The sequence below is a fragment of the Piliocolobus tephrosceles genome, chromosome 21, assembly GCF_002776525.5.
Source record: "Piliocolobus tephrosceles isolate RC106 chromosome 21, ASM277652v3, whole genome shotgun sequence".
In the NCBI taxonomy this organism is placed as follows: domain Eukaryota; kingdom Metazoa; phylum Chordata; class Mammalia; order Primates; family Cercopithecidae; genus Piliocolobus; species Piliocolobus tephrosceles.
Window position 1 is genome coordinate 7,632,324 of NC_045454.1, and position 25,217 is coordinate 7,657,540.

Below are 25,217 nucleotides of genomic sequence, written 5' to 3' on the forward strand. Positions count from 1 at the left end.
CTGGACTCCTGGGTCTGAGGGAGGAGGGGCTGGGGTCTGGACTCCTGGGTCTGAGGGAGGAGGGGCTTGGGTCTGGACTCCTGGGTCTGAGGGAGGAGGGGCTGGGGGCCTGGACTCCTGGGTCTGAGAGAGGAGGGGCTGGGGCCTGGACTCCTGGGTCTGGAAGTGGAGGTGACCCAGGGATATGGGGATCTGTGGGTAGAAGCCAGCAGTCTCTCCAGGGCCTTGGCGCCCCAGCCAAGGAGGCTGTCGTGTCCTACTTGGGAACAGACACAGCCACCCACACCCATGCCCCAGCCCCTCTCCCCCTGATCTACCACAGTGGGGTCTAGAAAGGGACAACCTGTGTCCTGAAGGAGTGGGGTCAGCCAGGCCCAATGTCCAGCTCTCTGTAGGGCCTTGGGGGTCATGGTGGAGCAGGGGGTGATGCCAGTTTTAGAAGCTGGGGTCACTGGAATCTGTGCCCACTCTTGAGACACCTGGCTTCCCCTGCTATTCCCGTAAGTGCAAAGTCCCTCCCCGCCCCCCCACTCCCTAACTGCAGGCCAAGGCCTCTGAAACGAGCTCGCTCTCTCCCCAGCCCCAAGGCATGGAAGCCAGACTTGACCCCAAGGCCTCTGAACTCTGGGGACTCTGAGTCTTCCAGCATCCTTCAAGGTTACCGAATCACCAGAGATCAAAGTACCTTGCCCCAGGGCCAGGCAGATGAGATATTAAAGTTAATAAAGGTCACCCCTTAAGAAACAACAAGCAGGCCACGAGCGGTTTTGCCACCGTCACCAAGTCCGCGCAGCTGCCTCCCTCTTCAGTTCACCACGTCTAGCTCTGTGGGCCACGGCCGAGGCCTGGAGGCTGCCACACTGACACAGCTGCCTCAGTAGAGCAGCCTTCTGGGCGTGGCCTGGGTGCGTCTTTGACTTGCTGCCACATTCATTGTCCCCAGCCTGCATCCTCCCTCCCTCCCAGCAGCTCCGCTGGGGCCGGCCTCCACGTGGGCTTGGGTTCACCTCTGATGCTCTGTGCTTGCAGTAACAACATGGCTGCCTCACTAAAGTAGCTCTTCCGAGAGGCCACCCCACCGCGGCCTGTGTCGATGCAGCTGCTCCCATCGCCAACCCCGGGGTGACCAACCCCCTGCAGGAGGAAGACGGAGCTGCAGAGGCAAGAAGGACAGACACTCCAGGGTCCAGACAACACTGTTTTGTTCTCAGCAAAAACTCCAGAAAGAACACAGTCCCGGGAGGCTGGGGATTAGGGTCAGGACTCCGCCACCAACTGTCTTGGCAGGTAGGGGACAGGTCTCACTGCGGCACTGCAGGAAAACGAGAAAGCGGGTGAGCCAGGCCGGGGCACGCCTCCTCCTGAAGCCCCAGGCCCCTTTGGCTGCTGTGTCCACATGACCAGCAGGGAGACAGGATGACGGTCACCGTCCCGCCCCATCCCAGGTCACTGTGGCTGGACAACCCAGGTCACAGTGCGCCTGACTACTGCTATTCTGGATCCCAGGTGGGGACGTGCTGAGCTGCTGGCTGTAGGCGGTCACTGGAATCCTGAGGCCGGGATTTTTGTGAGCTGATTCAATAGTTAATCAGGGAGACAGCAGAATATCAGAAATTGGGTGGGCTTGGAAGAGCAGTGATCGGGGATGTTTTGGTTTGGTTTTTGAGACAGAGTCTTACTCTGTTGCACCAGGCTGGAGTGCAGTGGCACAATCTCAGCTCACTGCAGCCTCGGCCTCCCCGGTTCAAGTGATCCTCCTGCCTCAGCCCCCCAGGTAGCTGGGACGACAGGCATGTGCTACCACGCACGGCTAATTTTTGTTTTTTTGGTATTTTTAGTAGAGACGGTTTCGCCATGTTGCCCAGGCTGGTGTTGAACTCCCGGGCTCGAGCAACACGCCTGCCTTGGTCTCCCAATGTGCTGGGATTACAAGCGAGAGCCACCGTGCTTGGCCAGAAAGTATCCTCTCTCAGCCTTTGTTAAGGGTCCCCAGCCACCCTGTCTGCTCGGTTGTTCTCAGAGCCAGGGGAGTCAGAGGTCAGAAGTCACCATCCGGGAGGGACTCTGGAAGTCCACATTGATGTCATCCTGCTCTGAGGGACACTGTTAGTGGCCTCTTTGCTGAGCCTTGACTGGCAGGTGTCTGATGGGCCGGAGCACAGGGTAAAGGAGCAGGGGAATTGTGTTCCAGGAAGAGGGAAGAGCCTGGGCCAAGTCCCGGTGGCAGGAAAGCCTGGCCAGTGTAACGGCCAACAGCCCGGTGTGGCTGGGACACCATGTGGAAAGAACCGGGGTGGGTGGGGGCCGGAGGCAGACACACCACTGTGAACACCAGGCGGAGGGGCGCTGGGGTGGTGGGGAGCCCCCAGCAGGCTGGGATCAGGGCTGGGGCAGAGCAGCTCTGGATAGAGAGAGCTCTCTGGGGCCAGTCCAGGGGTGAAGGTGGGTGGCAGGTTGGAGAGACTGGAGACAGGGAGGCGGCTGGAAATGGAATCCGGGAGGAAGAGGATGTAGCTTTCGTTGGGGCTGGAGCTCTGGGACTGAGATGAGGGGACGGGGCAGGGAGAGGCAGGGGCAGGTGGGTGAGAGCATGGGGACATGCTATGGAGGGGAGGCACTTTTGGGAGCTCCCACCGCCCCTGGTCATTTCTGTTACCCATGTTTGCTCTCACTCTGTCAACCCGTCTGTCTACGGGGACCCAGGTACACTGGAGGCCTTGGGGACATTTGCTAAGCCCTTCTCACTCAGCCTCCCTCTTCATTGTCCTTCAACTCCTTCGGAAAAATCTGATTCCTGCCCAAGCTGGGTCCGGGGCTCCCCGACCGCAACTCCTATGATGCCCTGTGCTGCCTTTAGGACAGCAGCTTCCCAGTCCTCCTCCCAGAGGGTGGGTCTCACTGTCTCCAGATCTCAGCGGTGCTCAGCCCAGGGCCTCTGGCCGGGCTGGCACAGGGCCCGAGCCACGGTCAGCCAGTGTTGGGGACGGCCACGCCCTCACCTCGGACCTCCAGCTTGCACTCAGCCAGCGCCTCGCCCAGCTCGTTGACGGCCAGGCAGGTGTAAGTCCCAGCATCGAAGGGCGAGGGGCGGCGGATGTTCAGCGTCAGGACCCCCTGGTAATTGTTCATCAGGAACTTGGGATCTTCGCGGATTTCCATCTTGTTCTTCATCCAGACCACCTTCGGCTGTTAAGAGTCAAGGGAGAGGAGGCCAACTTAGAGAGGGTCCCTGGGCAATGACAAAATGGGGCTCGGGAAGCAGATCTGGGTTCTAGGCTCTGCCACGCTCTTGCCGGATGTCCTGGGGCGAGTCACTTCTCCCTGACCCTCAGTCTCCTATTCTGTAAAAGCAGGTTGATAGTCCCTACTTCACAGGGTAATGGTGCGGTCTTCCCATTGCTCTCAGGACAAGAAGCTCACTGTCGTGGCCCACAGGGTCCCACAGTCTTTGATCCCCATTACTTCTCTGCTCCAGCCAGACAGGCTACCTCGCTGTCGTTCAAACAGACCACACAGGCGCCCACCTCAGGACCCTGGCACTGGCTGTTCCCTCTTCCATGCTGCCCTTCCCTCCTTTTTTTTTTTTTTTTTTTTAACCTATCCTTTAGGCCTCAGTTCACACGTCCCTTCGTGGCCCCTAGACTGGAACGGAAATACCGGTTTTTACGCTCTGCCTGTGTTTCTCTCACACACTTGCCTCCCTTTATAATTGTATTTATTTTGCATATAGAGATGGGTTCCACCATATTGCCCAGGCTGGTTTCAAACTCCTGGCCTCAAGCCAACCTCCCACCACAGCTACCCAAAGTTCTGGGATTCCAGGAGTGAGCCACTGTGCCCTGCCAGCCCCTTTTTTTTTTTTTTGAGACAGAATCTTGCTTTGTTTCCTGGGCTGCAGTGCAGTGGCGCAATCTTGGCTCACTGCAACCTTCACCTCCTGGGTTTAAGCGATTCTCCTGCCTCAGCCTTCCAAGTATCTGGGATTACAGGTACTCACCACCACGCCTGGCTAATTTTTGTATTTTTTTTTAGTAGAGATGGGGTTTCGCCATGTTGGCCAGGCTGGTCTCAAACTCCTGACCTCAGGTGATCTGCCCGCCTCGGTCTCCCAAAGTGCTGAGATTACAGGTGTGAGCCACCGTGTCTGGCCCAGCCCTTTATAATTTTATATTATTTGTGTGACTCTGGGCAAATGTCAGTCTCCCTCAACATAGAGGAAATTTCTTGTTCGAATCACCCAGGTCATTGAAAGCCTCTGAAAATGTTTGTTTAAAGAATAAATGGAGTGAATAAATGAATGAGAGCATGAAAGAGTGCTGTAAATAAGCAAATGGAGTGAAGGAATGAACTGAGTAAAGGATGGATTGGTAGGTGGATAAATGAGTGGAATGAGAGACATGAATGAGTGGAGTTAGTGAATAAAGTACACAGAGATGGAGATGGTGAACCAATGAATCCATGGTATGCCTTAAGGGGGCTAAAGCGAAGAACCTACAGCCCAGACCAGAAGCTGGCAAACCGTTCCTATAAAGGGCCAGATGGTGAATATTTCGGACTTTTTGGGCCCTGTGGTCTCTGGGTCCAGAACATGAGCCACGCACATTTATTTACATTTTGTCTGCAGTAGCTGTAAACAAAACATAAACAAATGTGCACGGCCCGTGTTCCAATAAATCTTTATTGAGAGAAACAGGTGGCAGGTGGATTTGACCCATGGGCGGTGGTTTGCCAACCCCTGGTCTAAACGAGCTCTAGGTTGCAAGTATCCACACTCCCAAAGAGCAGTCGGGAAACGGCTGGACAGGAAGACCCTGGGGAGCCACGGCGGTTCAGGCTGCCCCTGCTCCCAAGGTTTCTTTTTCCACGGGACTGGCATTTGTCCTTGGACAGAGCAAGAGAGACTCAATGGCCCTCTCCTCAAGCTGCCGAAACAAGCTATTACCTGACAGGGGACAAAGAAAAAGGCAAGAGGCCGGGCGCGGTGGCTCACACCTGTAATCCCAGCACTTTGGGAGGCCGAGGCAGGTGGATCACCTGAGGTCAACAAAACCCTGTCTCTAGTAAAAATACAAAATTTAGCTGGGCATGGTGGTGCACACCTGTAATCCTAGCTACTCAGGAGGCTGAGACAGGAGAATCGCTTGAATCTGGGAGGCGGTTGCAGTGAGCCAACATTGCACCACTGCACTCCAGCCTGGTCTCAGAAAAAAAAAAAAAAAAAAAGGAAGGAAAAAGGCAGGAAGCCAAAGGCAAGGTGTGATTGATTGTCTGAGACTTGGGCTCTGGTCAGAGGAGTTAACAGGAAGTGGGTGAAAAGCGAGCAAGTCCAGTCTGGGCGTGGTGGCTCACACCTGTAATCCCAGCACTTTGGGAGGCCGAGGCAGGAGGATCACTTGAGCCTAAGAGTTCAAGACCAGCCTGGACAACATAGCAAGACCCCATCTCTACAAACCATAAAAGTAGCTGGGCATAGTGGTTCATGCCTGTGGTCCCAGCTACTCGGGAAGATGAGGTGGGAGGATCGCTTGAGCCCAGGAGGTCAAGGTTGCAGTGAGCTGTGATCGCACCACTGCACTCCAGCCTGGGTGATACAGCAAGACCCTGTCTCAAAAAACCAACAAAAAAAATCAATTTAAAAAATTGTTTTAAGTGACTAAATCCCTTGAGACAGAGAACTTGGGGAGGAAGAACTGGCGTGATGGGGAGTGGGGGCTTTGTTGTGTGGAAGATTCCCCACAAAGCAACACACACACAGATCTGGGTCCCTGCCCAGGCACCTTTGGGTGGCCTCTGACAGCGCAGTTGAGAGCCGCTGAGTACCCAGCCACGACCACCCGGTCTATGAGAGGCGTCAGGAACTTGGGAGCCATCCGGAAGTCATGCTCCTTATACTCGAACGGTTTTAAGGTGATTCCTGGGGAGAGAGGATGCACCCGTGAGGTGACTGATCTAGATCATCCCGACACCAGCCGCGGAACAAACCGCAATCACTTCTCCCCCATAACTAGGTGCAGTCAACCCCAGTGGGGAGGGCAGGGGAGAGCAGGGGGAGTCCAGGTGGGACCTGGGCGAGAGGGTGGAGGGGCGGGCCTGGGCCGTGAAGCAGGATGGCTGTACCTGTCTTGAGGATGCGGGCCGTATTCTTGGAGACACCAGGTGAGTCACTGAGCCCACAGATGTTCTCAGTGTAAACTCGGAAATAGTATTCATTGCCCACGATGAGGTCGGACACAGTACAGCTAGTGTGCCGGTTACGTTCATAGACGTTGAACCATTCCTAGTGTGGGGACGGAGGGACCAGGCGGGTCGGGGCCACAGGATCACAGGATTACACACAGACACAGACGCAAGAAAGGGTGAGAAGAGCACATCCAGTGTTTAAAAATCTTGTCACTCGTGGCACATTACTCACAGTGGCCAACAGGTGGAACCAACCCAGCGCCCATCAGTGCAGGGATGGACTGGTCAGCCCAGACAAGGGAACATCATTCAACTCTAAGAAGGAGTCAGGCACCATGGCTCACGCCTGTAATCCCAGGTCTTTGGGAGGCCAAGGTGGGAGGCTCACCTGAGCCCAGGAGTTCGAGACCAGCATGGGCAACACAGCGAAACCCTGTCTCTTCAAAAAAATCAAAAAATTAGCCAGGTCTGGTGGCCAGCACCTGTAGTCCCAGCTACTCGAGAGGCTGAGGGAGGAGGATTGCTTGAACCTGGGAGTTTGAGGCTGCAATGAGCCATGAACATGCCACTGCATTCCAGCCTGGGTGACAGAGCAAGACCCTGTCTCAAAAATAAAAATTTTAAAAAATTTAAAAGAAATTAAGACCAGGTGCAGTCGTTCACGCCTGTAATAACACTTTGGGAGGCTGAAGTGGGAGGATGACTTGGGTCCAGGAGTTCGAGACCAGCCTGGACAACGTAGTGAGACCCCCGTTTCTACAAAAATTAGCAGGGCGTGGTGGCATGTGCCAGCTACTTGGGAGGCTAAGATGAGGGGGGATCACCTGAGCTCAGAGGCAGAGAAGGCAGTGAGCCGAGATTGCGCCACTGCACTCCAGCCTGGGTGACGGAGTAAGACCCTGTTTCAAAAAAAATAATTCTAAAAACAGGATTGCCGCATGGACACACCCTGCACCCTGCAGCATGGATGAACTTTGAAGATGTTGTGCTGAGTTAACAAAGTCAGACACAAAGGTCACATAGCTAGGATTCCATGTGTATGAAATGTCCAGAGTAGGTAAATCCAGGGAGACAGAAAGCAAATCGGTGGCTGCCAGGGTCTGGGGCCAGGGGAGACCAGGGAGTGGCGCTGTTGGATACAGGGCTTCCTCTGGGGGATGAAAATGGACTGGGTAGAGGCGGTGGCTGCATAACCCTGCAAATGTCTTAAGGGCTGCTGAATTGTTCGCTTTAAAACAGCGAATGGCTAATTCCATTATGTGATGTTTACCTCTGTGAAAAAAAAATGAAAACCCATCACGTGCCGAGTCTCAGCTAAAAGGCTTCCCTCCCGGCCCCAGCCCGTCCTCCAGCCTCTGGGCCCCTCCCTGCCCTTCCAGCTGTGAAAGGGGGACATCTGCACCTGCTCTGCCCACCTCACCGGCTCTTCCCCGTCGCCCCCTCTGCTCTCTCACCATGGTCTTTTTGTCTGCTTTCTGGACGAAGTACCCCGTGATCTCACTGTTCCCATCATCTTTGGGGGCCTGCCATTCCACCAGCGCGTTCGTGCCCCACACCTCCTTCACCATCACGTTTATGGGGGGCCCAGCCTTTTCTGGAAGTGGGGAAGTGTGACAAGTCAGTCCGGGTTTTGGGATGTCCAGCCACTCCCCTCCCCCCCCCTCCCCACCCCCCCCCCCTCCCCCCCCGCCTCTCCCCCCCCTCCTCTCCCACCTCCATTCCCACCCCCCATCTCCCACCTCCTCTCCCACTCCTTATCTCTCATCTCCTCTCCCACTCCTTATCTCTCATCTCCTCTCCCACCCCTCATCTCTCACCTCCTCTCCCACACCTCATCTCACCTCCTCCCTCATCGCTCCCCATCCCTGCCCCTCCCGACCACCAGGGGCCCCCCCCCAGCGCGCGCACCCACGACGCGGATGTGGATGGTGGCGGTGTCCTTCATGTTCTCGATCTGCACGCTCAGCTCGTACTCCCCGGAGTCGGAGCGGGCCGCCTGGCGCACGAAGAACACGGTGTCGAAGTCGCTGGTCCGCACGTGCACGCGGGAGGTGTCCACCGGGGCCCCGCCCTTGGTCCACACCACCTGGGGCCGGGGCTTTCCCTTTGGGGAGAGGGCGGGGCGGGGTCAGCGGGGCTCCACCCGCACAAAGGGGGCTTGCGGCAGGAGCGGACCCCGGGCCCCTGATCCCACTTCCCTGACCTGGAAGGGGACGACAAGGTTGAGCTGCTCTCCCACTTTGCGGATGTAGGTCTGGCGGAGGTGGCGGGGGAGCCGGATCTTGGGTGGCTCTGAGGGCGCAAACACAGGGAGGGGGCTCAGCGGGGGGCCGGGGCACGTTCAGGGGCCAGTGGAGATGAGACTGGGGAGGTCCTGTCGAGCAGACGGAAAGGGCAGGCGGGACGACGCCAGCTTGGTCTTTCGGAGCGCAGGGTCAGGGGCCACGCACCCGCAATCTCCCTGATGGTGACCGGCTGGGCCAGGGTGGCCGGCTCGCTGCGCCCCGCGATGTTGACCCCAACGACTCGGAAGAGGATTCTGGCTCCGGTCGGGAGGTTCTTGACGGTAAAGCCACAGCGCTCCACGGGCTCCGTGTTGGCAGAGACCCATTCATCCGCTGGAGAGAGAGGCCCTGCTGGCGGATCTCATGCCCTCCTCCCACCCTCCGCTCCCGTTTCTCCCGGGGATTTGGGCCCCACGCAGCGAGTGAGAACTGGGTAAGTTCCTAGCAGAAGCAGCAACAGCAGCTGGCGTTAGGTAAGCATTCATCATGGCCAGGCTCTAAGGGTGGCACATCTGTTCGCTCATTAATTCTTTTTTTTTTTTTTAGATGGAGTCTGCCCTGTCGCCAGGCTGGAGTGCAATGGCGAGATCTTGACTCACTGCAACCTCCACCTCCTGGGTTCAAGTGATTCTCCTGCCTCAGCCTCCTGAGTAGCCGGGATTACAGGCGCCCACCACCATGCCTCATGATCCGCCCACCTCGGCCTCCCAAAGTGCTGGGATTACAGGCGTTGTTCATTAATTCTTACCTCAACCCTGTGCTATCCCCATGTTAGGGGTGAGAAACCGTCCCTAACATGTTAGGATGAGGACCAGAGAGGTTAAAGAACTTTTGACTGGAGGCGGTGGCTCATGCTTGTAATCCCAGCACTTTGGGAGGCTGAGGTGGGCAGATCACTTGAGTCCAGGAGTTCAAGACCAGCCTGGCCAACATGGCAAGACCCTGTCTCTACTAAAAATACAATAATTAGCCGGGCAAGGTGACAGGCACCTGTAATCCCAGCTACTCAGGAGGCTGAGGCAGGAGAATCGCTTGAACCTGGGAGGCAGAAGTTGCAGTGAGCTGAGATCACCCCATTGCGTTCCAGCCTGGGCAACAGAGCGAGACTCTGTCAAAAACAAAAAAACAAAACTAAACAAAACAAAAAAAACTTTCCCCGGGTGCAATGGCTCATGCCTATAATCCCAGCACTTTGGGAAGCCAAGACAGGAGGATCTCTCAAGCCCAGGAGTTCGAGACCTGCCTGGACAGACACACAGCTCAGGCTCCGTGGACTCGGATGTTAAACCCAGGCCTGTCTGACTCCAGCATGCTCTCAAGCTCTGCTCTCCTGCGAGGCTGGCACAGAGGAGCAGGGATCATGGCGCAGTCTGAGGGCACAGCCAGGTGGGTGTCTGGGAGGGCGGGCTGAGGACAGGGTCAGAGCTCTTCACATTGCCTGCTTTTTGTTACATGCCTTTCTGTCTTGGGTTTATGGCCGTGGGCTGGGAAACTCATGGCTGTTGGCTCAAAGCAGCAATCAACAGAGTGAACTCTAACAAGCTGGCTTCTGAAATGTCAGGGTGGGAGCAGCCGGCCAGGGAGGAATGGGGTAAAGCACACGGAGAGGAGGAGGGAGGAAGCTGATGAGGGTTCAACCATCCCTCCTTTCCATGCATTCTCAAGTGCATCGTCACTGTACCCTGTCAAGATGAGAACTGTCTTCGCCATGGTTAGATGAAAAGACTGAGGCTCAGAGACTCGCCCAAGAACACACAGTTAGACAGTGGAGGGGCAGGGTTGGAACCCCCATCTGTCTGACTTTAAGGTCGGGGATATTGTGTCGAGGTGATCTCGTCTGTTCTCCCAGAGAGATGGCTGTGTCTGAGACATCTCCATAGCCATGGCGCTGGGCCGGACACAAGTCAGTGCTCAGCAAATGTTTGTTTGGTGGAGGATGGAGAGTGGATGTATGGAGGTACAGATGATGGATGGAAAGGCAGAAAGACAATGGCTAGTTAGGTGGACAGATGGTTGGATGGCTATATAGGTAGAAAGAAGGAAAGAAGCAAAGATAGTGGTGAAGAGATAGATATATGGATGAAAAAATGATACTGGGCCGGGTGCAGAGGCTCACGCCTGTAATCCCAGCACTTTGGGAGGCCGAGGCGGGTGGATCATGACGATGTCAGGGTTCGAGACCAGCCTGGCCAGCAAGGTGAAACCCCATCTCTACTAAAAATACAAAAATTACCTGAGCATTGTGGTGGGTGCATGTAATCCCAGCTACTCAGGAGGCTGAGGCAGGAGAATCACTTGAACCCAGGAGCCGGAGGTTGCAGTGAGATTGCGCCACTGCACTCCAGCCTGGGCAATAGAGTGAGACTCTGTCTCAAAAAAAAAAAAAAAAAAAGCTCCTGAAAGGATGGTTGGATGATTCAAATGATTTTCAGATGGATACAAGGATGGATGGATGGATGACTGGGTAGACAAGTGAATGGCAAGCAGGAGGGAAGGAAGGGAGGGAGGACAGAGAGAAAGGGAAAGAGGGAGCAATAAAAGGGAAAAAGGGGTTGGGCACAGCGGCTCACACCTGTAATCCCAGCACTTTGGGAAGCTAAGGTGGAGAGATGGCTTGAGCCCAAGAGTTTGAGACCAGCCTGGGCAACATGGTAAGACCCTGTGTCTACAAAAAATCAAAAAATTAGCGAGGTGTGGTGGCACATGCCTGCAGTCCCAGCTACTTGAGAAGCTGAGGTGGGAAGATCACTTGAGTCCAGGAGGTTGAGGCTGCAGTGAGCTATAATTGTGCCATTGCACTCCAGCCTGGATAACACAGTGAGATCTTATCTCAAAAATTAAAAAAGAGAGAGAAGGTCGGGCGCCGAGGCTCACGCCTATAATCCCAGCACTTTGGGAGGCCGAGGCAGGTAGATCACGAGGTCAGGAGATCGAGACCATCCTGGCTAACACAGTGAAACCCTATCTCTACTAAAAATACACACACACACACACACACACACACAATTAGCCGGGCGTGGTGGCAGGTGCCTGTAGTCCCAACTACCTGGGAGGCTGAGGCAGGAGAATGATGTGAACCTGGGAGGCAGAGCTTGCAGTGAGCCGAGATCACACCACTGCATTCTAGCCTGGGCAACAGAGCAAGACTCCGTCTCAAAAAAAAAAAGAGAGAGAGAGAGAAACGAAGGAAGTAACTATGGATGGATGGATGGATGGATGGACAGATGGATGGATGGACAGAAGGATGGATAGACAGATGGATGGATAGATGGATGGATGGATGGATGATGGACGGTGGACAGATGGACGAATGGAGGGAGGGAGGGAGGGAGGGAGGGAGGGAGGGAGGGATGGATGGATGGATGGATGGATGGATGGATGGACAGATAGATGGAAATATGGATGGATGGATGTACAGACAGGTGGACAGATGGATGGATGGGTGGATGTTAAGATGGATGAAGGAAAGATTGGTTAGATGGATAAATGAATAGAAGAAAGAAAGAAGTCGTAGAGGTAAAAGAAAAAAGATAAATGGGGGGATGGAAGGACAGATGGAATGGACAGAAAGTCACTGCTGTATGGAGGATGGGTGTAGAAAGGAAGAAGGGAGAGAAAACATACTAGTCACTAGGGATCCCATCCCAGGGATTTATGACAGTACCGACACAAACCACGAGCAGACCACGCACCCACCTCCCTCCCTGCACGGTGCTATTTTCAGCTCCCTGGACTGGATACCCACCTGTGCTAGCCACCACCCCCACCAGGCCTGCCAGGATCACTCACAGCCTTCCAGGCAGTACTCCACCAGGTACCCATCGATGCCACCTGCCCCGATCCTGTTCGGAGGCCTCCACTTGAGTGTGGTGGTGGTGTCTGTCACATCCTCCACTATCAGGTGCAGGGGTTCACTCGTAGGTGCTGGAAGCATCCAGAAAAAAGAGGATATGAGGGGAATGAGGGGTCAGGGGCCAGCAGGAAGGGGCAGGGGTCAGAGGTAGAATGATTGGTCAGAAGGCCAGGGTGTAGGGTCAGAGACTGATGACCGGCAAAAGATGGGCCAGAGGTGGACGGGGTTAATGGATCAGAGTGAGGAGGGACATTACCAATAGGCATGAAAGGCTTGGTGTTCATGCTGGGCTGGGAGACCCCTATGGCATTGACGGCAAAGACACGCATCTCATAGAGGATGCCCTCGATCATCTTGGTGGACTCATAGGTGGTCTCTGTGAAGACCTCAAAGTTCAGCTTCATCCAGCGCTGAGAGCCCTTCTTCTTCCGCTCCAGGAGGTACCCTGGAGGCTCCAAGCAGAGAGGAGAAGAGGGAACGGGAGGGCACAGGGCACAAGTCAGCTGGGGGAGTGAGATCGTATATATCCAGAAGATCACATGACCCAGGGCGGTCTGAGGCCATGAATCTTAGGTGGATCTCAGGGGCCACAGAGCATTCAGAGGCCACCAGTCCTGGAGTCAGGAATCAAGAGGGGGTCACAGCTCATGAACCAGGGGGCTAGGAGCCATAGAAAAACCCAGGCTATTGGTCAAAGTGAGAATTCCCAGGTCACCAGCGAGTAAAGGAAGAGGGAAGAGCAAAGGGATTGAGACGACAAAATGGAAAATCAGGGGTCAGAGGCAGGTCACTGAGGATGCTAAGGGCTTTGGGAGGTCAAGGAGAAGGCAGAGGCTGGCGCCGTGGCTGGCGCCTGTAATCCCAGCACTTTGGGAGCCCGAGGTAGGCAGATCACTTTAGGTCAGGAGTTCAAAACCAGCCTGGCCAACATGGTAAAACCCCATCTCTACTAAAAATACAAAAATTAGCCGGGCGTGGTGGTGGGCGCCTGTAATTCCAGTTACTTGGGAGGCTGAGGCAGGAGAACTGCTTGTACCCTGGAGGCAGAGGTTGCAGTGAGCCAAGATTGAGCCACTGCACTCCAACCTGGGCGATAGAGTGAGACTCCATCTCAAAAAAAAAACAAAAACAAAAACAAAAACAAAAACGAAGGCAGAAGGAGGGAAGGTCAGAGGTCATGAAGACAGAGGCACTCACCGGTGACCGGCTTCCCCCCATCGTACTTAGGTGGCTCCCAGACAAGGATGGCCCAATCCTCTCCAACCGAGGTGATGCGCACGGCCTCCGGGGGGTCTGGGACATCTGCAGGGGGCAGGAGAGTCAGGTGGCCCCTCAGGGTCTCAGGGAGTCACCCCTTGGCCCGGCCACCTCGGCTTTCTCTGCTCACCCACAACCCGCAGGAAGATGGAAGCCACATCCTCGCCGACGGGGTTGGTGACCTTGATGGTATAGCGGCCCTCGTCTGCCCGCTCTGCGCTCTCAATCACAAAGCTGCTGCAGTCAGCCCGCTTCTCGATGCGGATCCTGCCCTCGGTGGTCGTGAATACCTGGACACAGCCACAAGATGGCCTCGCACCCCATCGTGTCCCCAAGCAAACCCAGGCCTGCCTCTGCCACTCCCCTGCTCAGAATCCTCCCGTGATTCCCCATCGACACACAGAGTCCTCACTCGCTCCACTGCCCTCCTCCACATGCCGTCCTTCGTTAAAAACACCAGACTGGGCCGGGTGCGGTGGCTCACACCTGTAATCCCAGCACTTTGGGAAGCCGAGGCGGGCAGATCAACTGAGGCTGGGAGTTTGCGACCAGCCTGGCCAACATGGTGAAACCCCGTCTCTACTAAAAATACAAAATTAGCCAGGCCTGATGGTGCATGCCTGTAATCCCAGCTACTCGGGAGGCTGAGGCAGGAGAATCGCTTAAACCCAGGAGGCAGAGGTTGTGGTGAACCGAGATCGCACCACTGCACTCCAGCCTGGGCAACAAGAGCGAAACTCCATCTGGAAAAAAAAAAAGCAGACTGCCTGGTCCCAGAGATTTTGCAAGGCTGGTCCCTGTGCATGCAACACTAAGCTCTTATTCATCCTTCAGGACACACCCAGAAGACGCTTCTTTCAGGAAGCCTTCCTGGATACCCTCAGCTGGAAGTGCTGGCTCCAGCCCCTGGGTTCTCATAGCTTCTAGAACCTCCCTTTATCTCAGCCAGAGCACCCTGGACCGTGGCTGCTCGGGCAGGTGTTTGCGTCTCTGCAAGAGTGAAGGCTCCTGAGAGGGACGAGGTGGCTCATGCCCGTAGTCCCAGCACTTTGGGAGGCTGAGACAGGAGTATCACTCAAGCCTAGGAGTTCAAGACCAGCGTGGGCAAAATAGTGAGACCCTGTCTCACATTTAAAAATAAATAAATTTTAAGTAAAACGAAGGCTCTTGGAGGGCAGGAGCTGCATCTGACTCACGGTTGCAGCCTCAGCACCTGGTGCAAAGGAAACTTTAGGGGATGTTTGCTGAGTGAGGGAATGGATGGATGTTGAGCCAAGTCTATCCATTTTACAGAAGAGGAAATGGAAGCACAGAGGAGAAATGAAAAATCGAGCTGTCCCAGGGCCTGGGACATGCAAGGTTAAAATGTTTGTTGGATGGATGGATATAGGAATATATAGATATGGCTGGGCATGTTGGTTCACACCCATAATCCCAACACTTTGGGAGGCCAAAGTGGAAGGATCGCTTGAGCTCAGGAGTTCGAGACCAGCCTGGGCAACGTGGCGAAACCCTGTCCCTACAAAAATACAAAAAATTAGCCAGGCATGGTGGTCCCAGCTACTCAAGAGGCTGAGGCAGGAGGATCACTTGAGCCTGGGAGGTGGAGGTTGCCGTGAGCCAAGACCATGCCACTGCACTCCAGCCTGGGTGACAGAGTGAGATTCCCCCTCTCAAAAATATAGATAGATAGATAGATAGATAGATAGATAGATAGATAGATAGATACATACATACATACATACATACATAGGTAGATAGATACATAGATAGATAGATACATAGATAGATACATACATATATACATACATTAGATAGATGATAGATACATAGATGATAGATACATAGATGATTGATAGATACATTAGATAGATACATAGATAGATACATACATACATTAGATACATAGATGATACATACATAGATACATACATACATACATAGATACATACATATGTACATAGATACATAAATAGATAGATAGATAGATAGATAGATAGATAGATAGATAGATAGATAAGTGGGTAGATGTGTTTCTGGATGAATGGATAACTGGATTGGTTGATGGATAAATGGACAAACGGATTATTTACTGGATGAGTGGATGGCTGGGTGAATTAACCAATTAGTTGATGAAAAAATCACCAGCTGGATGGGTGGATGAGTTACTGGATGGCTGGAAGGCTAAACTGATCGATCGCTTGATTAATTAACTGAAAGATGAATGGATGGAAAGTCCACCCTGTACTAGGCCCACACCTGTGATGGACAAACATAATCTCCAATCTTCAAAACAACCCTGTGAAGAAGGAATCATCACCCTCATTTTATAGAGGATGAAACTGAGGCTCAGGGGGAAAGAGACTTGCCTAAAGGGAAAGGGAGTCAGGACGGAGGGGCGGCCCGACCCACCTCATCTCCCTTCAGCCAGGTGGGGACGGGAGGGGGCTCCCCTGTGATGGTCACGTCCAGCCTCAGCTTGTTTCCAGCCACAACCACAATCGCATTCTCTGAGGTCTTCCCCGAGCAATCCAAGTGGATCTTTGGTGGTTCTGGTGGCACAGAAGAGATACCGGGACCCTGGAGGTGGGAGGCTGGGCCTTCCCAGTCGGCACCAGAGGATCTCCGAAAAGTTGGGTTCCAACAGCGAGAGTCCCAGAGATCCAGGCCCCCAACCCCTCCTCCCTCAGACCCTACAGTCTAGGCCCCCAGCCCCTCCTCCCTCAGACCCAGGGGTCCAGGCCCCCAGCCCCTCCTCCCTCCGACTCCAGTCCCTCCTCTCTTGGCCGACCGCCCCCACCCCCGTCTGTGGGCTCCCCGCCCCTCCTCCCTCCCTCAGCACCCCCCGCCCCTCCTCCCTCGGCCATTTCCCTTCTCCCTCAGCCCCGCTCCTCCCCCTCAGACCCGCCTCTCCTTCCTCACCCCACCCATCCTCCCGCGCCCCGCCCATCCGTCCTCGCCCCGCCCCTCCTCCCTCGGACCCGCTCCCAGCGCAGCCGGTGGTGCTCACCTTGCTTGGGAACGTACTCCACCTTGATTTCTGGAAGACAAAGAAGAGTGGACGGTTAGGTCTAAACCCAGCAGGCCCCTCACCCCACCTTCACAGCCCAGAGGAAGAGGTGACGGGGTCTGGCAGTCTCCCTGGGAACTGGGGTGCTGGGGACAGGTTCAGGCCCAGGTGCCACCCCTCCTCCCAGGCGGCAGGCGGCGGTGAGTTCAGTGCTTTCCCTCCATCTTCTGACGCCAGCCATGAGCGGGACAGAGGCTTGCTGTTGTCCTCATTCGCATTCAGGGAACCTTAATCCTGGAGGGGGACATCCCGGGCCCTGGGTCTGGGAAGGTGGATCCTATAGCCCCCGGGGAAGGAGGAAGGGGCCTCCTCACCCAGGAAGTTGAGTTTGGCTGAGAGCGACAGGGCATAGCCGTCAGGCACGAACGTGTAATCTCCCTCATCCTCTGGGCGGACGTCATCGATCACCAGCTTGTGGAACCTAAGGCGTGGGGGAGCAGGGTAGGGTTCGGGCCAGATTGCAATGGGGACCACTATGGGACTACACCGTCTCATCAGATTCCCTCAGTGCAATTCACATGCCTGCATTCTTATCCAGGGCTTTGGAATGCTGTGGCCTATGTTCAAATCGGTAGCTGTGTGACCTTGGGCAAGTTACTCAACCTCTCTGTGCTTCTGTTTCTTCATCTATAAAATAGGGGTAATGATACCAGTCTACATGAAGGTTGTTGTAAAGCATTGAAAAAGGTGCAGTGGCTCACATCCCAGCACTTTGGGAGGCTGAGGATCAAGAACTGCTTGAGCCCAGGAGTTCGAGACCAGCCAGGGCAACACAGGGAGACCCTGTCTCTACAGAAAATAAATATAAATAAATAAATAAGTACTGTTCTTTGGCCGGGCATGGTGGCTCATGCCTGTAATCTCAGCACTTAGGGAGGCTGAGGTGGGAGAATTGCTCCAGCCCAGGTCAAGGCTGCAGTGAGTCGTGATTGCACCACTGCACTCCAGGCTGTGTGACACGTTGAGACCATGTCTCAAAAAAAAACAAAAAAACAAAAAAAAACACTGCACCTAGAAAAGTACCTGGCACATAGTCAGTGCCCTATAAGCGTCAGGATGTGTTATCATCATTATGTGTCGTTGTTTTTGTTTGTTTGTTTGAGACGGAGTCTCACTCTGTCACCTAGGCTGGAGTGCAATGGCATGATCTTGGCTCACTGCAACCTCCACCTCCTGGGTTCAAATGATTTTCCCACCCCAGCCTCCCGAGTAGCTGCAACTATGGGCGTGTAACACAACACCCAGCTAATTTTTGTGTTTTTCATAGAGATGGGGATTTCACCATGTTGGCCAGGCTGGTCTCAAACTCCTGACCTCAAGTGATCTACCTCTCAAAGTACTCGGCCTCCCAAAGCACTAGGATTATAGGTGTGAGCCACCGTGCCTGGCCATTATCATCATCATTTTTTTTTTTTTTTTTTTGAGACAGAGTCTCGTTCTGTCACCCAGGCTGGAGTGCAGTGGCCGGATCTCAGCTCACTGCAAGCTCCGCCTCCCGGGTTTACGCCATTCTCCTGCCTCAGCCTCCCGAGTAGCTGGGACTACAGGCGCTGCCACCTCGCCCCGCTAGTTTTTTGTATTTTTTTAGTAGAGACAGGGTTTCACCGTGTTAGCCAGGATGGTCTCGATCTCCTGACCTCGTGATCCGCCCGTCTCGGCCTCCCAAAGTGCTGGGATTACAGGCTTGAGCCACCGCGCCCGGCCCATTATCATCATTATTGAGACCACCAGCCGGCATGGTTCCCTACACAGAACACAGGGAACGCCTGCCTCCCACTAAGAGCTGTTGCCAGGAAGCCCTGGACGGCCGACACTCTCCGGGCGTCACGAAGATTATCATGCATTCTGCAGGTAACCACGTGTTTGTCTTAGGTGTCCACGTGCGACCTGTTGAATTCCAGCTTCTTGTTTTCTGAGCTGGCGCCCATGTGGACTGTTAGCAGATATGGCCAGAGACTTTTCTCTGCCCGTGTCCATGCCCTTGCAATGCGGCCTTGCAGCATCCCCATCAAGTGGTGGAATCTGCTTCCCAGCCCTTGACTCAGAGCTGACCTGGGACTTTCCTTGCCCAACAGACTATGGCGGAAGTGGCATTGGACCAGTTTCCAGCCTGGGCCACAAAGGTCTTGTTTGTTACCATGCTCTCTCAGGACCTCTGCCTCTGCCACATGAACGTGCTAGGCTGAGCTCACTGGAGGAGGAGGGGGTGCCATAGGGAGCAGTGTGCTGGGTGCCCAACTGTCCCAGCTGAGGTCCTGACAGCACCCAGGCAAAGTCAGCAGGGCCCAGGTCCTGCCACCACAGAGGTAAGAATGAGGCCATCCTGGATCAGCCAGCCCCCAGCCAGCCTGCAGACTCAAGATGAAATGAATCCTAATTTATTTATTTATTTAGAGAGAGGGGTTCACTATGTTGCCCAGACTGGTCTCGAACTCCTGGCTCAAGAAGTTCTCCTGCCTTGGCCTCCCAAAGTGCCAAGATTGCAGGTATGAGTCACTGCAACGAGCCCAATCTTCATCCTTTTAAACCTCTAAGTTTGGAGATGGGACAGGAGTGGTGGCTCACACTTGTAATCCCAGCACTTTGGGAGGCCGAGGTGAGTGGATCACCTGAAGTCAAGAGTTAGAGACCAGACTGGCCAACATGACAAAACCCCGTCTTGACTATAAATACAAAAATTAGCATGGTAGTGTGCACCTGTAGTGTCAGCTAGTCAGGAGGCTGAAGCAGGAGAATCGCTTGAACCTTGGAGTTGGAGGTTGCCGTGCAAGACTCTGTCTCAAAAAAACAAAAAGAAAAAAGAAAAGAAAGCAAAAAAGAAAAGAAAAAGTCCAGGCGCGGTGACTCATGCCTGTAATCCCAGCACTTTGAGAGGCTGAGGCAGGTGGATCACCTGAGGTCAGGACTTCGAGACCCACCTGACTGACTAACATGGTGAAACCCCATCTCTACCAAATACAAAAAAATTAGCCAGGCGTGGTGGTGCATCCCAGCTACTTGGTGGCTGAGGCAGGAGAATCCCTTGAACCCAGGAGGCAGAGGTTGCAGTGAGTTGAGATCATGCCATTACACTCTAGCCTGGGCAACAAGAGAGAAACTCCATCTCAATTAAAACAAAAAGTGGGGGACAGCTTGTTATGCAGCTAAAGCTAACTGCTACACACACCCTGCCCCCAGCCACTTCTGCAGCCCACTCCTCACCTGCCTACATGGGAAATGGTGATCCTCTTGCTGGGCCGCACCTCGATCCCATTCTTATACCATTTGCCCGTCACTTTCTCATCAGACACCTCACACTTGAACACAGCCTGTTCTGCAGCCTTCACTGTCAGGTCCGCGATGTCCTGCAGGACCTCCAGCTGTTTCTCTGGTCAGGGAGAGAAAGACAGGGAGCTGTCACTACTCCAGTTGGTGCACAGACACTTGTGAGCACCCACTGCATGCCAGGCGCTGGTCTAGGCACTGGGGATACCAGCCATGGACAACCCAGAAACAACCCAGTGGCCTTGGGAAGCTCCCATGCTAGTGGGAGATGGTGAAGAAAGAAACAGAAGAGGGAGCAAGGAGGCCTGAGGGAGGCAGGGAGGAATCCACCAGAGGATGAAGAAAAGCCTCCCAGGCAGAGGGACTGGAGCGTGCAAAGGCCCTGAGGTGGCCAGGCACAGTGGTTCATGCCTGTAATCCCAGCACGTTGAGGTTTTTATTTATTTTATTTTATTTATATATATATTTTTAGACAGAGTTTCACTCTTGTCACCCAGGCTGGAGTGCAATGGCGTGATCTTGGCTCACTGCAACCTCCACCTCCCAGGTTCAAGTGATACTCCTGCCTCAGCCTCCTGAGTAGCTGGGATTACAAGCACACACCACCACGCCCGGCTAATTTTGTATTTTTAGTAGAGATGGGGTTTCACCATGTTGGCCAGGCTGGTCTTGAACTCCTGACCTCAGGTGATCCACCCACCTCGGCCTCCCAAAGTGCTGGGATTACAGGAATAAGCCACCAAGCCCGGCCTGAACCATCACACCCGGCCTGATTTTTTTTTACAGAGAGGGGGTCTTGCCATGTTGCCTAGGCTGGCCTTGAACTTCTGGATTCAATTTACCCTCCCACCTCGGCCTCACAAAGAGTTGGGATGACAGGGCTGAGCCACCATGCCCAGTCTAAAACATTCTCTTCTCTTATGGCTAGATATGGAAATACCATCATTTGTTTGGCCCATAAATGACTTGTTTTTTATTTTTACAGAATTACAGACTCCCAAGAGCTTGCAAAAATAGCACATAGAGTCCTGTGTGCTCTTCAGCCAGCCTCCCCAACTGGCAGCGGCGTACATAACGGACTCCAGTATCCAAACCAGGACGTTGACACGGACCCAGCACTGTTTCCTGAACTACAGACCTGTTTCTTTTCACCATCTCACTTACGTTTTACGAGGCTCACTCTCGCGGGTACTGGGGGTGGAGGTCAGGGGGCAAGTATAGACACAGAGTGACTAGAGGAGACAACTGCACCAGTCCAGGCATGAGGGGAGGAAGACCTGGGCCAGGCGGGGACAGTGACAGGGGGGCTTGTGGTTGGATTCAGATTTTTTTTTTTTTTAGGACGGAGTCTTGCTTTGTCACCCAGGTTGGAGTGCAGTGGCACAATCTCAGCTCACTGCAACCTCCAACTCCTGGATTCAAGTGATTCTCCTGCCTCAGCCTCCTGAGTAGCTGGGATTACAGGTATGTGCCACCATCTCCGGCTAATTTTTGTTATTTTTAGTTTTAGTTTTAGTTTTTTTTTGAGACAGAGTCTTGCTCTGTTGCCCAGGCTGGAGTGCAGTGGCACGATCTCAGCTCACCGCCACCTCTGCCTCCTGGATTCAAGCGATTCTCCTGCCTCAGCCTCCCAAGTAGCTGAGATTACAGGTGCACACCACCACACCCAGCTAATTTTTGTATTTTTAATAGAGGTGGGGTTTCACCACGTTGGCCAGGCTGGTCTCTAACTCCCAACCTCAAGTGATCCACTTGCCTTGGTCTCCCAAAATGCTGGGATTACAGGTGTGAGCCACCTCACCCAGCTTTTTCTTTTCTTTTCTTTTCTTTCTTTTTTTTTTTTTTTGACAGTCTTGCTCTGTTGCCCAGGCTGGAGTGCAGTGGCGCAATCTCGGCTCATTGCAACCTTTGCCTCCTGCGTTCAAGCAATTCTCCTGCCTCAGCCTCCCAAGTAGCTGGAACTACAGGTGCACACTGCCACGCTCAGCTAATTTTTTTGTATTTTTAGTAGAGATGGAGTTTCACCACGTTGGCCAGGCTGGTCTCGAACTCCTAAGCTCAAGTGATCCACCCGCCTCGGCCTCCCAAAATCCTGGGATTACAGGCGTGAGCCACCAAGCTTGGCTGGATTCAAAATTGGCTTTGAAGTTGGAGCCACCAGATCTCCCTGGTGGGCTGAACACAGGGTGTGTGGGAAAGAGAGGAGTCAGGAACCACTTCCAGACTGGGGGCCTGAGCAACCTCAAGCTGTGTGGAGAAGCATGCGCAGTACAGCCCCTGCCCCACCCGGAGGCCTCAAGCTGTGTGGAGAAGCATGCGCAGTACAGCCCCTGCCCCACCTGGAGGCCCCGTACCTTCCACAATCAGCTCGGCCTCACACTGGCCGCCATTGGTTATGACCTGATAATGACCCCCGTCCTCCTGGGTCACATCTGAGTAGATGAGGATGTGGCGCTTCCCGTCCTTCTTGAAGCGGTACCGGGCCTTGAAGGAATCCTCCCGAGTCAGTTCCACACCATCTTTCATCCTAGGTGGAATGAGACAGAGAGCGGGATGTGAGGAGACAGCACAGCCCTCGGACTGGGTCGTGGAGAGTCAGTCGGGGGCCCACGCAGAGGGGTCAGAAGGCAGGTCCCCAGAGACAGGAGACATAAAGGGTGGCAGAGGCATCTTGAGTGGAAGGGTCACAGGTCAGGTGAAGGGGAGTGAGAGGGCCAGGCACGGTGGCTCATGCCTGTAATCCCAGCAATTTGGGAGGCAGAGGTGGGTGGATCACCTGAGGTCAGGAGTTCGAGACCAGCCTGGCCAACATGGTGAAACCCCATCTCTAACTAAAAAAAAACACAAAATTAGGCAGGTGTAGTGGCGGGCGCCTGTAATCCCAGCTATTCAGGAGGCTAAGGCATGAGAACTGCTTGAATCCGGGAGGTGGAGGTTGCAGTGAGCCAAGATCATGCCATTGCACTCCAGCCTGGGTGACAGAGTAAGACTCTGTCTCAACAACAACAGAAAAAGGGCAGCGGGGAGAGACAGGAGGAGGTCACAGGCCACACACAGTTAATTGCCTCAAGGTATTGGCTGGAAGTCAGGGGACCCAAAAAGATGTCACGGGCAGAGGTCAGCACAGAGGAAGCCCTAGGGTCTCAGAGAAACATCACACGTTGAGGCCTCTGCCAATGGTTTTCCCTGTCCAGGGCACTCTCCCCTTCTCTCTTCACTTATATCTCCGCATCATTCAGTTCTCAGCTCAATTGTCATCTCCAGGAAGCCTTCCCTGACCTCCTGAATCCCTTCCTCCTGGGAAGCTGTTACAGAATCCATTACTGCTCCTTTCAAACCAGTCTCAAAATGGAACTTTCATATGTATGTATGTGACGACTTGACTAATGCCTATCTGTCTCCTAAGCACACACATGCACACACACACATCACCACCACCACCACTATCACCAAATTAGGAGATTATAAATGCCATGAAGGCAGGTACCATGTTGACATTTTTTTCTCCCCATATATCTGATATGTAGAAGAGTACCACCACACAACAGGTGCTCGATAAATATTGGTTGGGTTGGTGAATAGGTACATAGATGGATGAATGGATGGGTAGATGGTGGGTAAGTACGCAGGTGAGTGACTGAGTGAGTGAGTGGATGGATAGATCTCTGGATTGATAGGTCGATGGATGACTAGATGGCAACCTAAATAGAAGAGTGGATATATGAATGAGTAGATAGATGAATGGGTCAATGGGATGGATGGATGGATGGATGGATGGATGGTTAAGTAGATGGATGGATGGTTAAGTGGGTGGATGGATGGATGGATGGATGGATGGATGGGTGGATGGGTGGGTGGATGGATGGATGGATGGGTGGATGGGTGGATGGTTAAGTGGGTAGATGGATGGATGGATGGATGGATGGATAAGTGGATGGATGGGTGGATGAATGGATGGATGGTTAAGTGGATGGATGGATGATTAAGTAGATGATTGGATGGTTAAGTGCGTAGATGGATGGATGAATGGATGAATGGATGGATGGATGGATGAGTGGATGAATGGTTAAGTAAATGGATGAATGGATGGACAGATGGATGGATGGATGGATGGAGTAGGTGGATGAGTGGATACATGGATAGATGGACCAAGGGACAGATGATTGGTCAGATGAATCAATATTTAATGGAACAGTGGAGATCAGGAAAAGGATCCTGAAGAGGATAGGATGGGTGGAGGTCAGAAATTCTAGAAACAATTTTAGGTGAAGGTAAGGATTTATAGAGAAAAGCTGAGATCTCCCGGGGGTGACTACTGAGTAAAGGTCAGAAATCTCCAAGAGAAGTCGCAAGAGGTCCCATAAGGATCAGGGCAGAGGCAAAGAAGCTATGTGCAGCTGTATGGAGATCAGGGATCAAGGGTCACTTACCACATCACCTGGGCACCCTCTTCTGACACCTCCACTGCCATTTCCACCCGGTCACCCACAAACACCTGCTGGTCCTCGAGAGGTGTGACAATCAGGACTGCAGGTTCTGTGGGGCAGGGGGACAGGAGGTCAGTCATTTCAGGACCCCCTCCAGAGTTCCAGTCCCTCTCCAGGCTCAGGCCTGAATCCATCCTCACCTTTGACGAAGAGCTCAGTGAAACACTTCTCATCCTTCACAGCTACTTCATAGGCAGCGTCATCCGCCAACGTGCACTTGTTGATGGTGAGGATTCGCTTCTTACCAACATTCTCAAACACGTACCTGATGCAAAAGTCTCACCTCAAACCAGGGCATGTAGCATCCACCTAGCCCTGGTAGCTCTGCTCACTTGTTCTCAAGGCAAGTCTCTCTCTTAGAACCAAATTGTGTGGAAAGGGATTGAGAGCCCAGTTTCAATTATTTATTTATTTTTATTTATTTTTGAGACAGGGTCTCACTCTGTCACCCAGGCTAGAGTGCCATGGTGCGATCACAGCTCACTGCAACCTAGAATTCCTGGGTCCGAGCGATCCTCCCACCTCAGCCCCTGAGTACCTGGGATCACAGGTACACACCACCATACCCAGCAAATTTTTTTTCTCTTTTCTTGGTATCTTCTAATTTTTTAAATGTTTTTTGTAGAGATGGTATCTCGCTATGTTGTCCAGGCTAACCATTCCTATTATTTGAATAACCATGGCGGGACTGGTCGTGGTGGCTCACACCTGTAATCCTAACATTTTTCAGAGTCTGAGTTGGGCAGATTACTTGAAGAGTTCAAGACCAGCCTGGGCAACATGGTAAAACCTCATCTCTACCAAAAATACACCCAAAAAAA

General features: G+C 53.5%; 1 protein-coding gene across 1 annotated transcript in view; it reads right to left on the minus strand.

Moving 5' to 3' along the window:
• Positions 1 to 1,185: 1,185 nt before the first annotated feature.
• Positions 1,186 to 25,217, minus strand: part of MYBPC2 (myosin binding protein C2) — a 36,558-nt gene continuing 12,526 nt past the window's right edge. Inside the window, exons 10-28 of the mRNA XM_026448390.1 lie at positions 24,537 to 24,661; positions 24,340 to 24,445; positions 22,264 to 22,436; positions 19,847 to 20,012; positions 16,960 to 17,066; positions 16,586 to 16,615; positions 15,988 to 16,127; positions 13,706 to 13,865; positions 13,516 to 13,620; positions 12,575 to 12,763; positions 12,255 to 12,389; positions 8,631 to 8,798; positions 8,384 to 8,472; positions 8,089 to 8,284; positions 7,635 to 7,774; positions 6,118 to 6,277; positions 5,778 to 5,914; positions 3,000 to 3,186; positions 1,186 to 1,312 (exon numbers count right to left, since the gene is read on the minus strand). Of these exons, the coding sequence (XP_026304175.1) occupies positions 1,302 to 1,312; positions 3,000 to 3,186; positions 5,778 to 5,914; positions 6,118 to 6,277; positions 7,635 to 7,774; positions 8,089 to 8,284; positions 8,384 to 8,472; positions 8,631 to 8,798; positions 12,255 to 12,389; positions 12,575 to 12,763; positions 13,516 to 13,620; positions 13,706 to 13,865; positions 15,988 to 16,127; positions 16,586 to 16,615; positions 16,960 to 17,066; positions 19,847 to 20,012; positions 22,264 to 22,436; positions 24,340 to 24,445; positions 24,537 to 24,661 (2,524 nt within the window). The 3' untranslated portion in view covers positions 1,186 to 1,301. The remainder of the gene's footprint in view (positions 1,313 to 2,999; positions 3,187 to 5,777; positions 5,915 to 6,117; positions 6,278 to 7,634; positions 7,775 to 8,088; positions 8,285 to 8,383; positions 8,473 to 8,630; positions 8,799 to 12,254; positions 12,390 to 12,574; positions 12,764 to 13,515; positions 13,621 to 13,705; positions 13,866 to 15,987; positions 16,128 to 16,585; positions 16,616 to 16,959; positions 17,067 to 19,846; positions 20,013 to 22,263; positions 22,437 to 24,339; positions 24,446 to 24,536; positions 24,662 to 25,217) is intronic.